At 40.4% G+C, this 15,217-nt stretch overlaps 1 protein-coding gene across 2 annotated transcripts; it reads left to right on the top strand.

The window, feature by feature from the left end:
• Positions 1–7,429: 7,429 nt before the first annotated feature.
• Positions 7,430–14,781, top strand: gata6 (GATA binding protein 6). 2 transcript variants are annotated; one of them, XM_061083754.1, is made up of 8 exons: positions 7,430–7,509; positions 7,952–8,016; positions 8,131–9,046; positions 9,616–9,782; positions 10,582–10,707; positions 10,824–10,911; positions 11,020–11,117; positions 11,574–14,781. In XM_061083754.1, exons 2-8 carry the CDS (start codon positions 7,966–7,968, stop codon positions 11,733–11,735), a joined length of 1,608 nt encoding a protein of 535 aa, XP_060939737.1. In that variant the 5' UTR covers positions 7,430–7,509; positions 7,952–7,965; the 3' UTR covers positions 11,736–14,781. The 2 variants fall into 2 exon arrangements, with proteins under 2 accessions (XP_060939737.1, XP_060939738.1); XM_061083755.1 differs by lacking the exon at positions 7,952–8,016.
• Positions 14,782–15,217: the final 436 nt, after the last annotated feature.

The following is a 15,217-nucleotide window of genomic DNA, read 5'->3' as shown; positions in this document are numbered from 1 at the left end:
AAAACGCTTGTGTGGACGATGATAGCAGAAGCCTATGTAGCATCAGCTAGCTTAGCTTCGTACAAAGACTGTAGAAGAGGGAATCAGCTTCTGTGAATCTATCCAAAGGTAACAGCCAGCTCACCAACTACCATGTTATACCTTTTTTTTCGAATCCATTCAGAGGCAAATTAGCTGTCTGTCTTTCTGTTGATATAACCAAATTAACGGTTGGTTTGAGCTTTATATTTGGCAGCGAGACATAAGAGTGTCAGTGTGTTATTGATTCAATGTTGCAACGAATGATCAAACAAACAGTGAGAGGAGAAAAACCCCTGACTGGTGAGCAGTGTGTTTCTCCTTCGTACAGCAGATATGACCAAAATAGAACGTCCTTGAGTAAAGTTTGGGATTTCTCTGAGATTGTTGGAAACATTTTGTTTTTCACAAGTCAAGAAAATATTTGACATAAAAATATATCTTCAATTCATTTCATGAGCCCTCAGATTTAGCTTGTTAGCTGCTTTAGGCCCGTCTGAAAGTCAGATTATATACAAATGTCTTCAGAGTCTTTTTTACAAAACACATTAGTCATTTTTTAAGAGAACAGAGAGGTCACCCAAAAATAAACCTGCAGCTATAGACTGGACTTTTTCTTATTGTTTTTATTTTATTACATCTGTCATTACTGTAACCCTGTAGTGGTCCCACCGTAAATGGAATTAGTGGCTAAGTGTGTTGAATTGTGCACCTCCGCCTTATCTTGTTTTAATAGCTTTTTAAACACTTGAGTTTTATAGGTGATGGATGGAGACCTTATCTGACTACTGGCTTTTTCCAGGCGGGGTTTCTTTGACGTGAAACCAAAAGTGGCAGAAGTTATCACCACTTGTTGAAATCCCCTAAATGCTGAGGAGATTCGGCACCTGACTTAAAGTAAACTACATAGAGGCTAAGTTACACTTTGAAACATTTGAAATCTCCTGCTCTATGCTTAAATTTGGAAACATAACAAATTTATTTTCGTATATGTGTCATAAAAAGAGGTCACATCTCTTTAATGGAAAAATAACAACACCAGGGGAGCTGTATGTCAACAGTTCATAATGGGATATAAAATAAAAGTAAAAGGACTTAGGTCTTTGATAAATAACTTGAATTCTTCATCAAAATCGTAGCACAGCTTGAAAAGTGTACAAATTTATTTTATTAACAAATGCGGAAAGAGACTCTCCTGCTTATCCGCTTGATTCCACATCCAATATGACTAAGCACATCCTGAAAAAGTGTGCAAATGAATGTGATAATTACACACAGCTCTGCTTTGCTCTGCTAATCCTCCTAATCCCTGACATCACACAGCACCGAGCGCCGCCTCGGTTTGTCCTATCAAAGCTGCCGTGTTTGAATCTGAACTCGACGTGATATCAGAACAAACTGCATCTTGTATCACATCTTAAAGTGTGCACAACAACACTTTTATTCTTTTTTATCTTGGTGCCACTGGGATAGTCCTGCTCGTATCAAAGCTCCTTCAAGGGAGAAGACACACGGCCGAGACAAGAGCATCACAAACCGATACACACCGAGTGTAAGACAACAATATGTGTTATAGCTGATGTGTGATTGGAGTTAAGACAATAGGTCAAATGGACTCAGAGTCCTGTGTCAATGAGATATGACAGCATGGCACCAGGCAGTGATAAACTGGAGCTGCTGGAGACACAAATAATAACCCAGTGTGACACGTGCATGTGCCTCCATCTTTCTCAAGGCACAGCCGAGCCTGAGTCTATGGTGCAGGAGTGTGATTTGTGGATATTCGCCTTCTTGATCTTTATGCCACAAACCTACAGACTTTACCTTTCATTCATCACATGCAGCTGACAGGGAGCGGGGGTGGTGGTCCAGCCTCAAGGCGCCTGCACAAACTCTGCTTCTAGCATTGTGGTTCACACACACACAGTCACACACACTCAGTTTAAGCAGGCAGGTGAGCAGGGCGTTCCGTGTAGTGGGCGAGCCGAGGAAGCAAGGACGCCGCATGTCCAAAATGACAAAGGTTGCTTTTACACCTGTCATGGCCCCGTTTAATCATCTACCACTTCAAACAGGAGAGTCTGACGCTCGAGGCCTCCCAGCAGCCTTTGCTCCAGCAGCTCTGGACAGGCTGCCAGTCAGCAGAGGACGAGGAGACACTGAGCCGCGCAGGTATAAAACTTAACTGGGTCTTCCATAAAAAATGAAGGCAAATAGGTCAACGATCTAAAGCCTCCAGCAGCAGGAACGTGGGACTAATACACAGGAGACAGCAGATTCAAGGATTAGGACAAACTCACTATTTATAAGTACATTTCTATCACAATTACACCAAAGGAAGGAATTTGTGCAATGAGCCTGATGCTTTATTCATAAGTTGTCTTATCTTTTTTTTTTTTGTGGGGACTAAACTGCTCAAGATTCAATCTGTATTTTCTTTGAGATCGTTCTGTATCTCAATAACTTGGGATATGGAAATGTCCAATTGTTATACCTAAGTTATATAATACTTGAATAAATGGGCCCACATATATTACGTAATATTCCATAATCCATTATTGTAAGAGGCCGTCTATTATTCATTCATTCCTTAAGAGTCTATACAAAATGGATACCTTAATTAGAAAGTATGATATTTGTTTTGCTTTTAGAAAATAACTATTGCTTTAAATTGTCCTGTTAATATATATTGAATAGACAGTTACAACCTTAAACTACCGAAATGTTTTATAATGTATTTTTACAGCCTTGTTAAGTAAATTAAATATTTTTTGTCTTGTCGGATACAGGCCCTGGCTTCCACATTTTTTTTAATGTAATAAACATAAAAAATCTTTAGCATTCAATTCACAAAATAAAGAAAACTAACTATTGTGTCACTGTATAATACATATTTAATTCAGCTGCAGTATAAAGATTTTGAATAGTACTTTAAAATAAACCATATGTAGACAGTTACAGGAAATGTATTAACAAGTCAAAGCACAGGAATTTCGCTATAAATCTAAATATAACAGTACAAGCTTTTCTCTCATAAGAATCAAATATGTCCTCAAATCAACATTTAAATGTGAATAAACATTATAATTAAAACGGTATTAAAAAAACGCACTGATTTATTTAAATTTAAATGAAATATTGAAAATACAGTGATGATTAAAGAGATGAATTATGTCTCTTCCCTGCGTTTTTCATGTGTCCAGTCACCTCTCATGAATCATAATGGAGACATCTGCAGTTAAACTTTTTTATTAAGCTGCAGATAAGAGAAATGAAACCTGGATCTCAGAGGCTTCTCCACAGATTCACAGGGAGACTGAGGAGCGATGTGACGTGATTCCTTGTTTCAGGTGACGAGTTTGTAAAAGTTGCTGCTCCATGTTATCTCCGTGTAGCATCATGCATGTCGCAGCAGTGTTGGCTCATCGGGAGCAAGCTGCTGGAGTGCTGCAGATAATCATTATCAAGTCGGTACATAAGGCACTGACACCTGAAGAGGGTCCATCACCAGTCTGTAGCTGCACCTCCTGAAAGAAACAAGATAAAACCACTGGGGCCATGAGAGGGAAATCAATTCACCAACAAGACTGAGACAGTTCAAGTTATTATAATTTATTCATATGCAATAAGCACATACTCATTTGACCTGAATCGTTTTTATTTTGCATCGTGTGGCTGCTGACGAGAGAATGTGTAGCTGATGTTTTTTTTACATTTTAATTGCACTTAACTTGAGGAGTATCTATCTATCTATCTATCTATCTATCTATCTATCTATCTATCTATCTATCTATCTATCTATCTATCTATCTATCTATCTATCTATCTATCTATCTATCTATCTATCTATCTATCTATCTATCTATCTATCTATCTATCTATCTATCTATCTATCTATCTATCTATCTATCTATCTATCTATCTATCTATCTATCTATCTATCTATCTATCTATCTATCTATCTATCTATCTATCTATCTATCTATCTATCTATCTATCTATCTATCTATCATTAGTATTATCTACTTACAATGACAACAATAATAGGCTTATTTTATTGTACCACAATGTATATTGCCATAATATTTTTTTTATGTTATTCAAACAATATTGTGAATAGGACTAAAGACAACATTTTAATGAGTCATAAAAATGGTTATTATTACTGTTATTATTTTTAACAACAACAACAATATAAAAAACAGTCACATTTTAATGTAACACAACGAATATTGCTATAATATTATTCTCATATTATTTTAACAATATTGGGAATGGGACTAAGGGCTTTATTATTATTATTATTATTACTATTATTATAGGTAATTTGCTGGTTTATTACTATTATTATTTACAACTATAACAATAGGCCAATATATTCTAACGAAAATATTGCTATAGTATAATATTTTATAATATTGGGACCTGGTGCTCTATATCATTATCATTATTATTATTGATTAATGATTTACTGTTATTATTATTTTTAATGTTATTGTTATTATTATATTCCACTGTTATTATTATTATTGTTGTGCTGTCAGTCGTGTTAGTGGACAATTAGACGGGAAACAGCTCCGTCTGAATGGGTCTTTCCCAGTTAATCCTGTGATAAAGATAATTAGATTATCGCCCTGCGTCTCTTCACCGGGACGGACAGGCCCGCGGGTCCGCGCTCACTGTGACCGAGGCTGTGGATAAACCGTGGAGACAGGGCGGCGTCCTGCCACTTCTCCTCTCAGGCCCGTGTGTCACAGCCGCAACACTTTGACACGACTGAGAAAACACCTCATTCATCAACCCCGGCCAGAGATAGAGGGGGGGAGGAGGGGGGGTGGAGGTGCAGAAAAACAACTGGATTCTTCTTTTTTTGTGATCCCTGACAACTGCACTGCTCAGTGAGAGGATGGCATGTGGAACAGTAGCACAGCTCTGGTTTACTCCCTCGGATTTAACTAGAAGAAAAAGACACATCTGCAAAACGTCCTTGGGTTTTTCGAGGCAGCCAGATGTTGATCCTGAGTAACACCTGACAACTCATGAGTCTCATGAGAAGAGAGTCTAAATGCCAAGTTGAAACTTCTCAGATTTGCATCCATAGCCGAACCCGAGAGAGACTCACATCAGAGCTGTGCTGCAGACGTCTGGTCGAGCAGCAGCAGCAGCGATAATATGAGAACTAGGCCTGGCTGTGCAGCTGGAGCAGAAATACACACAACAGCATTTTACGCATAAACAACACCAACACATAAACAGGCACAGTTACAGTTACACCGAAAGAGATTCAATAATAAAGTTAGTGTTAACAGCACAGTTTTACTTTCAATTACAAATATTGGAATATATTAATATATATAGGCTGTAGAGTAATATATTAGCTATTGATATCAATCTAGCTCTGCAGCTTCAGGTACAGAATAGAACGTAGTACTACTAATAGCAATAGTAGTAATATTAGTAATATTACTATTGCAGTAGTGGTATTATTATTGAAAGTAGCAGTACGAATATTAGAAGTAGGAGTATTAGCCAGCATGTGCAGTATTAACACTATGAACAGAAGAAGTAGTACACGCAGTATTAACAGTAATTACAATGCAGTTACAGTAGTAGTAGTAATATCAGTAGTAGTGGTTGGTTGTTGCCTAATAACAGTGGTGCTGTGCAGTCCAGTGCTCTGCAGTGCTCAGCTATCTCTACTCCAGACCCAGTGTAAACACACACACACACACACACACACACACACACACACACACACACACACACACACACACACACACACACACACACACAGAGAGAGAGAGAGAGAGAGAGAGAGAGAGAGAGAGAGAGAGAGAGAGAGAGAGAGAGAGAGAGAGAGAGAGAGAGAGAGAGAGAGAGAGAGAGAGAGAGAGAGAGAGAGAGAGAGAGAGAGAGAGAGAGAGAGAGAGAGAGAGAGAGAGAGAGAGAGAGAGAGAGAGAGAGAGAGAGAGATACCTGTCTAATGGTTGTGAGTGTGATGAACCGGGAACTATTAGTCCACCTCTGTGAACGCATACGATGGAAGAGCTGCGAACGAGTGAATGATTCGATTGACACCTCTGGTGACTTTTGATCACTTCACTGAGCGCACATGTATATTCAGCCTGAACCAATCACCCGAGCTTCAAAGCGACGCTGCTCCCAGTTTGTGCCTCCGCATGTTTAATCCTGAATGAAAAGCGTCTGACTTAAATAAACTAATTTGGAGGAGATTCATGGATCAGTGCGCATGAGTCGAGCGAATAAACAAAGAGGAAGAAATCAAGACTTTACACCAGGGCCTTAAATAAACACAAATGAACCCTATGTTTTTGGTTTATTTTGTATTATCTATTAAAAATAAATGTTATTAGTTGTTTAATATCCTAACATCAAAACATGTACTGATCCATATCCATACATCAAAATACATTTAAATGGTTTAGAGATAACACTGAGAAACAGTGTTAGAAAAGCCTAATATTAATTGAAATTATCAGACAGAAATGGAGGAAGTACTCAGATTATTCACCATAATAAAATTAGCGATACAATAGTGTAAATAAAGAGAACAACTTTAAAGTTTATTGCTTTTGATATCTGGGGTATGAGCGATTACAAGAAAAATATATCTAAAGTAAAAGTACATTTCATGCAACAATAATTAGTTATATAATATTAATGTTGTTATTGATGTATTAACTTAGGATTTGGGTTGTGTATCTGAGGTGGAGAAATACAAGTTTGAATTTAATTGAGTAACAACTGATGAATTATGGTTATTTTTAAATTCTCAGCTGCAATATCACGAAATAGAAAAATAGGAACAATTTAACATTCAGAGAAAATACAAGAAAAGAGACAAGTCACCAGAGTCTATATATTAATAATAATGATAATACTACTAATAATACTGACGTGTATATAAAATATATAGTACAATATTATAAGAAGATTTTATTATTACTACTATTATTGTTATAACCGTTACTAGGAGACTATAATCAGTTTTTAAAAAAGGGTAGAAAAATGAAATGGAATAAAATAATGCATAGGTTTTATTTTGAGTCATGTATTATTAGTAAATGATCAGAAATCCCATTTGATGAATTTAAAAAATATAAGACAATTAAAAAAGAGGTGGAGCTCCATCTCTGTCCAGAATCACAGAAACATGATGAAATCTGCATGGTAATAAAACTCTCAAACTTGATCAGGTCTCTCTCTCTTTCTCTCTTTCTTTCTTTATTTCTTCCTCTTTCTTCCCCTCTTTCTCTCTGTTCCTCCGTGTGTGATTGATTGGAGGAGTTCATCAACAGACTCGCACCCCCCCACCTTCCTGATTGGTCGGCCTCCTGCAGCCGCGGCACCAGGCGCCTCCTCTCATAAACCGAGTTGGAGCGCACGGACGTTTCCCCGTTACTTCAGCCAGGAGACGCAGCCACTCGCCTCAGAGGACTCACACTGCGACCTATGGCTCACAACTAGCAGGTACGTGGCGAGAAGACACAAGTTTTTTCCTTCTGTGCCTCCTCTGGTTTCTCTATTCCTCCCTCATGGGAACGCACGGTCGGGTTAATGTGCGTAAATGTGGGACCGACTTTTACGCGTCAAACCGGGGTGTCGTTTTTCTTTATCGCTCGAGTCTGCCCCTCGGTCCTTATCTGTAGCGGGTCTTATCAAATGGTTATCTCTTTTTTTTTGCTGTGAAGACATATTGCGTTTTGTTTTTCCAATCTCTTCTGTGTGTGCGTGTGTGTGTGTGTGGGAGGACAGGGATTTGACACGGATGGATCCAGGCGCTCTCGTACATGCGCTCTTAATGGGAATATGACAGCCACTGTGGACTGAATGGTGTTTGACTGGAGCTAGAGATGATCTTTTAATTTAGTAGATTCTTGATTTATCCTTTTTTTTTATTTTTTAATTTCAGCCTCTCCTCTAAAGATGAAATCACACTGTCTGCCCGAAGTGGACTTGCGTTTTTCCACAACTTTGGCGAGTTTCTGTCTGGATGCATTTTGTTTGCACATTTTCAAACTCGCTCAACTCGAGTGTATTTTCCTCTAATTTCCCAAGTGCTAACATTCCCTTTTCTCCATGTTCTCACAGGGTAGACAACTCCCTGAGCATTTTTTATTAACCACCCCTACGGTGTATGGAAAGTGCTCCTGGATGGAGCTGGGCGAAAACAGCTGGTCCATGGTCAAGCGAGAGGTGTCCAGCAGCCCAGGGTCCCCGGCGGAGCAGAGCTACCTGCCCGGTGACAGCAGGAGGAGCGGCCCCACCTCGGAGGAGCTGAGGACGGCTCCGGGCGAGCTCGACCCGCTGGGCCACCGCCGCTCCGACGGCAGATCACTGCACTCCTACGTTCACTTCGGACACCATAACAACACCCTGAGCGCCGCCGAGGACATCCCGCTGTTTACGGATCTAGACCAGGGCAGCAAGCTGGTCCTGCCCAGCGGGGCGCACAAGGCGAGCCTGCTGCTGGACTCGGCCGACATGTACCAGACGCTGGCCATCGCCGCTGCAGCCCAAAGCCAGACTGGATATGATTCCTCCTCTGGTGGCTACATGCACTCCAACCCCAACTCGCCCGTGTACGTGCCCAGCTCCCGGGTGGGCCCCATGATCCCCAGCCTGTCCTACCTGCAGGCCAGCGGCTCCGCGCAGGGCAGCCACGCCGTCTCCGGTCACTCGGTGTGGTCGCAGTCCGCCCCGGAGAGCCCCTCGTACAGCACCGGGAGCCCGCACACCTCCAGCCGGTTCCACTACCCTCCAAGCCCGCCCATGAATAACGGAACCCCGAGAGACACCGGTTACACTAACACGCTGAACATGAGCAACAGGGACCAGTACGGCCTCTCCCGGCCCCTCGGTGGCTCCTACGCGAGTCCCTACTCTCCCTACGCGACCCCGCAGCTCTCCCAGCTGCCCTCGCCCTGGACCGGGGGTCCCTTCGACAACACCATGCTGCACACCTTGCAGAGCAGAGGTGCGCCCCTGATCCGAGCACCAAACGGAGGTAAGGAAAAATAACCAAAACTGCAAATTACTGGAGGTCATGGCGATGGAAAAGTTTTCATTCTCACAGTCTGAGATGGAGAAATGTTTTGGTAACAGGACCTGATGGAGGCCAGAGGTTATAAAATTCAAAATGACTCTGTTTTGACAAAGTACTCAACCGCAAATATATTCCTTTGTAGAACTTTGGCACAAGGCAGCCTGTTTGTGTCAGAGCTGCGAGAAGAATCAGGCCTGTTTCTGTGCGTAAACCTACGACGACTGGCCAAAACATGAGCATTCAATATAAAAATAAACCCCCATGGGTATGAAAGCAGCAGGATAAATATATGGAATGTTTGTCAGATTTATTTAAGTCGTTATTTGAATACAATGATACAATATGTGTGCTTTAAACCATATTTTTTCTAGACATACATGGAGTCTATGGGTCAGATTTAATTCCCCTTCACTTGACAAAGGATTTACAAAATACTACTTACAAAATAAGGCATATTTCAACGCATTATGATTTAACATTTGTCTGATTTGTTGTTGATTTGTTGTTGATTTGTTGTTGATTTGTTGCAGATATTCTCGATGACATGGGGGAGAGCCGGGAGTGCGTCAACTGCGGCTCCATCTCCACGCCGCTGTGGAGGCGCGACGGCACCGGCCACTTTCTCTGCAACGCCTGCGGCCTGTACAGCAAAATGAATGGGCTGAGCAGGCCCTTAATTAAACCACAGAAACGGACGGTAAGCAAAGGGACCACTTAAACGCTCAATTTCCTGCCTAATGGCTGCAGGTTATCAGCCATGATATCCGTGGTTAGCCATTAAATATTACAGCTCCAGACGATTTAAATCAAACAGATATTATCCCACTTTATCTGTGGTGTATCTTGTTAAATACGCAGAAATGAGCTTATAAAATAAATCACTCATCACATAATAAATGTGAGTTAATGACATCATTCAGCACATGATCCAATTTAAAAGAATCACTCAACAATCGTAGAAATTAAGTTGATACGGGGACCAGAAGAAAATGTGTTAATTTCTTTAAAAATTTGGTTTGAATGGAATCGAAGGCGCTGGTTTAATTGGATTAAAACCACATATGCATACACACAGAGGACAATTGTTAGCGTAATTAATCGGGCACTTAATCAGCCACTCGGGGCCTTTTCATCTTGGGTAATTTAATCTTAACAGGCGACAGAGACAAATCTGTTCCTGGTGCCATTACGCAGCATTACGCACGGCTTTGACCAGGAAAACCCAACGTCACGCATGGACACTCCTTGCAAAGTAACATCCTGTAGAAAGCCGTGTGTAAAAGGCCAGTTACATGGAGATCATAATGGAGCCTTTATTGTTCTTAGGAAATAGGGTGTGAATGGTTGGAGTGTAATGCAACTGGTGGAGTGTGGCTTTCACTTGAAAAACACTCCCCAAATGACTGTGACAAATCCATGAATATCCTTTATTTTTTATTGAAAAAGCTTGAATCTGACTTTGATACTTATGTTTTATGTTTTATGTTTATCTTCAGTCGACGTCAAGAAGAATCGGCCTCTCCTGCGCCAACTGTCAAACCAGCACGACAACTCTGTGGCGCAGAAATGCAGAAGGAGAGCCAGTGTGCAACGCGTGCGGCCTTTACACTAAATTACACGGGGTGAGTGGAGGTTTAATTTCATATTTTTTTCCAATTTCACAAAAGGGATATACACAAATAACCACAGCATCACAGAAAACTAATACATCTTTGTCTCCAAATGATCCAATCTGCAGGTACCTCGGCCGCTCGCCATGAAGAAAGAGGGAATTCAGACGAGAAAAAGAAAACCCAAGACAATGAATAAAGCAAAGGGATCCTCTGGTGAGTGTTTGCTTATTTCTTATTTCTCTGCCTGTAAATAAATATAATCAACAGTTGTCTTTTCCTAAAAAAAACCCTGACCTTAATAATATACTTTATGTTTTATAGGAAATAACAACTCAATCTCTATGACTCCCACATCCACCTCCTCATCCAATTCTGAAGATTGCTCAAAAAACAGCTCTCCCTCCGGACAGGTGTCAGGGGTAAGACTTTAATTTATGCTTTTCTAATTTATGTATTCAAATTGTTCTTTTTGTATTACAGTCAATTATAATTGGACATCTGTATCATATATCATACAAATTATAATTATAATAAAAACATGAAATACATTTTATGGGACTCAATAATTTGAACTTAACTTGACTTAAATTTATTTTAGATGTGGAATACGATGAATCCTCAGGGTTAAATGTTGTGTAATGAAATCCTTGTGGCCTCTGATTCAATGCTTTTTAAGTTTAAATGGTTGACAGCCGTAAAATTCACATTTCTTTGGATGTGATACTATTCTCCTTCATTTGTATCATGCATGTAGCACCTCAATTTAAATAAAATGTGTATCACACTCCACAAGCAGCAGCAGGTGCACTTCTATAGAAGAAGAATTTCTATAGTCAGATTAATAATGCAGTTTTTATTTTGCTCTGTTTCTGCAGGTCAGTTCGTCTGTGCTGTCCAGCTCAGGGGAGGGAACAGGCTCGGCCTCAGCGCTGAAGTACCCGGCACAGGACGGCCTGTACACCAGCGTGGGCTTGACCCAGCCATCAGATGTAGCTTCAGTTCGGGGTGAACCCTGGTGCGCCATGGCTCTAGCTTGAACACCTAAATCTGTGTTTGGGAGGACAGCAATCCCTGGCCCCTTCTGTCTGGATGCTATGTGTTGTGGAAGTATTCCGGGGGCATTGTTTGTTTCCTGATGCAAGAAAGAGTCGGACGTTGGGGAAAAAAGAATCGTGAGACCACTTCAGGTCATGCTGCGAGCTTGAAGATTGGAGTATCTGGGATTTGTTTCCAGATCGGTGTGTGGGGATCTTGTTGCCTTAAAGAAAAATAAAAACCAAAAAGGGAGACTCCAGGCCTGTGATCAACCAGGTGGCCTGCTGCGGACGGTTTCTGGACCTGCCGAGCACTCGATATCTCACCCGTCCGTGGCACAGAACCTGACCCGGGGGTCAAGAAGCAAGGCCATCGTGTACATAACGGATTTCCTCTCTGAAGAAAAGAGCTGTTGATTGGATATCAGTGCTTCATAAAGCGCTGAGCTCTTTTTAAGTACATTTTAGATTTTCCTTTTCTTTCCACAACTGGAATCATGCCACACGTGCCGAAACAACTTTAATGAATCAAAAGAAGAAAGAATATTTATAAATCTTCCAATGTTGAAAACATGGCTATGATTGTTAATAAAGATATCAATATAGAGTAGAAGTTAAACCTTTCTGATGTCTTCTTTTCCTATTTTTATTTCTTTACAAGTGGTTGTTAGTAGCAGTAGTGTTGGATCTGCACATGTTTTCCACTGAAAGCTCTTACTGTATTTGACTGAAACTTGTTTGGTTTAAACAGGGTATAAATGACTGTGTCATCTAGTGTGTTTGTTTAATTCATTGCAAATATCGACTCCTTCAGACTAATTTTTTGATACTTGTCGGCTGTTGGCTGTAGCGTGATGGTACTTCTCTCAAAGCAGGGCTTCGAAAACACTATTTCACATGTGAAGAGGTCGGACGGCTCGCTGGAACAAAGCACACCCAGAATAGCTGTGAGCCAACCTGACATTTATGTTACACGACTGTTGGCTTTGCAACCTGATTCATTATAGACTGTGTAACTTTCACAATACAAGTTTGTACTGTTGCATCAATTTTTATACCACAATCAGAACAGTGTGGAGAGTGAGGTCACCTCTGAACAAATTCATGTTACTTTCGATGACTCGTCCCAGCGAGGATCCAAAGGAATGTAACGACCCAGTAGTAACGTGGCGAGATGTTTAATGAGACAAATAAATAAAGATGCAAACAGTTCATATCACAGTTTATTATTTTTTATTTCTAAATGAAATGGCGAAATCACAGCAGAATGGGTGGCATGCAGAATTCGAAACAATTTGAGAGGTATGTTTGATTCACGCCTCCTCTGGGTCGTGGTGAGGGTGGAGTCTCAAAAAGCCATTCCAGGCCCCAAAACAACCACAGGGAGATTTTTAAAGATGAAGACAATCTATTGAGTTGGATATTGTGTAAAGTTATTTCTTTTTTTTATGTTTTATTTTATTCTTCCAAAACTCACTACATTCAAAAAGGGCATGCCATTCATTTTGATGGAGTTTATTTATTTTTCTGAAATATAATGTTTTTCATTTGTTTGTTTGCTCTATTTTTTTTTTTTTCTTCCTGGAAATTATTTTTATTTAAATTCCGTCCAATAAATTGTTCTGGTGATGCAAAAATGAATTGATGTGTTTTAAACAGAGCATGAGTGTATGTCAGTTTCTATGAGGCGATCACAGCCATGATTTAACACCCAGAAGAGAAACTTTTTAAATCATAAAATTTGTCAAATCAGCTAATTCAAAGCAAATATTTCCTGGAAACACTGAGACAAAAAATAAAAGTCATGCCTCATTTTCACAACATATTTCACCTAAATTTGAAAACACATCAGGACTCAATCATTTCCTGTGTTTTCTTGATGATTTGCCTCCAAACTTTTTTATTGAAGCAAATTTTATTCTTCTTTTTATAAATTTTGACACCAGAGTTTTTCTTTTCTGCCATTTAGCCCCGGTGGGTCTCAGTGCACGGCCCACTTTCCTGTGTCCTCTTGAACCAGCAGCTCAAAGTACCTGTCACAATGTTTACTGTACTTGAGCGGGAATGGCCTGTGAGTAGCAGCACATGAAAAGATTTTTTAGAGATGGTGGAGATTTATGTCTCGGCTTAGCGTTATCTGTCTGCTCTTTGACGTATTGATTCAGCCGGGTTTATTGAGTGTGGAGGAATGTGCTGCTCTCGGCACAAAGGCCACATCCACACTTGTGACGTGAACACTTATTGTTGTTGCTTGTGTTGTTTTGCGGAGGATCAAACTTCTGCATTTAACTGGAATCAGGCAGACGGTGCTATCCGTTTCAGCCATTGAGTCTTCATTGTACTGGTGCAGAGATGGGAAGGTTCGGCATACTTTCGTTTTGCACTAGGTGTTATATAAAACTCAATCTGTGCCCTGAGACCACCGGGCGTTCAGTGCTCCAGCTTCCTGGCAGATAAATGACAAAACCCACTGTCGGATTTGTAAATGAAAACCAGTGTTCAACTCAGAACAGGGCAAAATATTTATAGGTTTCTTAATTTATGATGTGGTCCCACCTTGGCACTGGCTGACTGGTATCCATGGTGCAGCGAGGGAGGACACGTAAACACAACAGAAATCCTCTCTGCAGGCATTGGCTCTCATCTGCAGAGATGTGTTCACAAAGCTGAGGGTCACAACAACCACCAGGTGCACCAGGGGCATACACAGACATTCTGAGAGGCCATTGCTCTTACCTGAAAAAAGCAACAACCCCCCTAACCCTCCCTCCCTTGTGCTAGTGCTAGTTAAACCTGTAGTGCAGATAGGTAAAAGTTTCCTGTAAACTAGCTGAAGCAGGGATATGGTTTTTGTATTGTGAGCCGATTGCAAACCGCAATATTCAAGTGTCGAAAAATAAAATTTCAATAAATAAATTCCGATCATTATGAGTGGACATTGTGTGGGAACTGTTGGGGTTTCTCTATAATTTTATAAACTATGTATAGGGCCTTGAGATAATGTATATTATGATTTGGCGCTGTACAAATAAAATTGAATTGAATTGAATTGTGTTCATCGTGTAAAACAAAAATTTTGAATCTAGAATATATTTATAGAATATACATTTTGCAAATTCAGACTGACGGCAGCAGCAGTTTGGACAGTGTCACATTTTGAGGAGCATCGCTTTGCATCATTCTTTTGTAAATTGATGATATTGACGTTTAATTTGTTCAAACTTTAGCAGCTGTTACGTTTCTCATATTAATGTAGCCATATTGATAATACAAAGTTTTTTTCTCCAGAGGAGCAGCTCAGTCAAAGATTGTAAATGTGCAGTTACAGGCAGCTTCAGCCCCACGCCTTGCACGTCCATGATGTCTCACAAAGAGATACAAGCCACAAGGCGACACTTATAATCTGTGAGAGTGATGGAGGTGCAGCCATGGAACAGAAAAGGGATTCTGTCCACATTAGCTGGAGAAGTTGGGCCGAGCAGATA

Source organism: Limanda limanda, chromosome 13 (assembly GCF_963576545.1).
Source record: "Limanda limanda chromosome 13, fLimLim1.1, whole genome shotgun sequence".
Taxonomy (NCBI): Eukaryota; Metazoa; Chordata; class Actinopteri; order Pleuronectiformes; family Pleuronectidae; genus Limanda; species Limanda limanda.
This window is presented reverse-complemented; position numbering and strand designations above follow the sequence as displayed.

Bases quoted from the DNA above. Each gene is read 5' to 3' on its own strand.
- gata6 (XM_061083754.1), top strand. From the start codon at position 7,966: ATGAAATCACACTGTCTGCCCGAAGTGGACTTGCGTTTTTCCACAACT. The intron at 9,783-10,581 runs GTAAGCAAAGGG...GTTTATCTTCAG, and splicing joins TTAAACCACAGAAACGGACG to TCGACGTCAAGAAGAATCGG. The intron at 10,912-11,019 runs GTGAGTGTTTGC...TATGTTTTATAG, and splicing joins TAAAGCAAAGGGATCCTCTG to GAAATAACAACTCAATCTCT.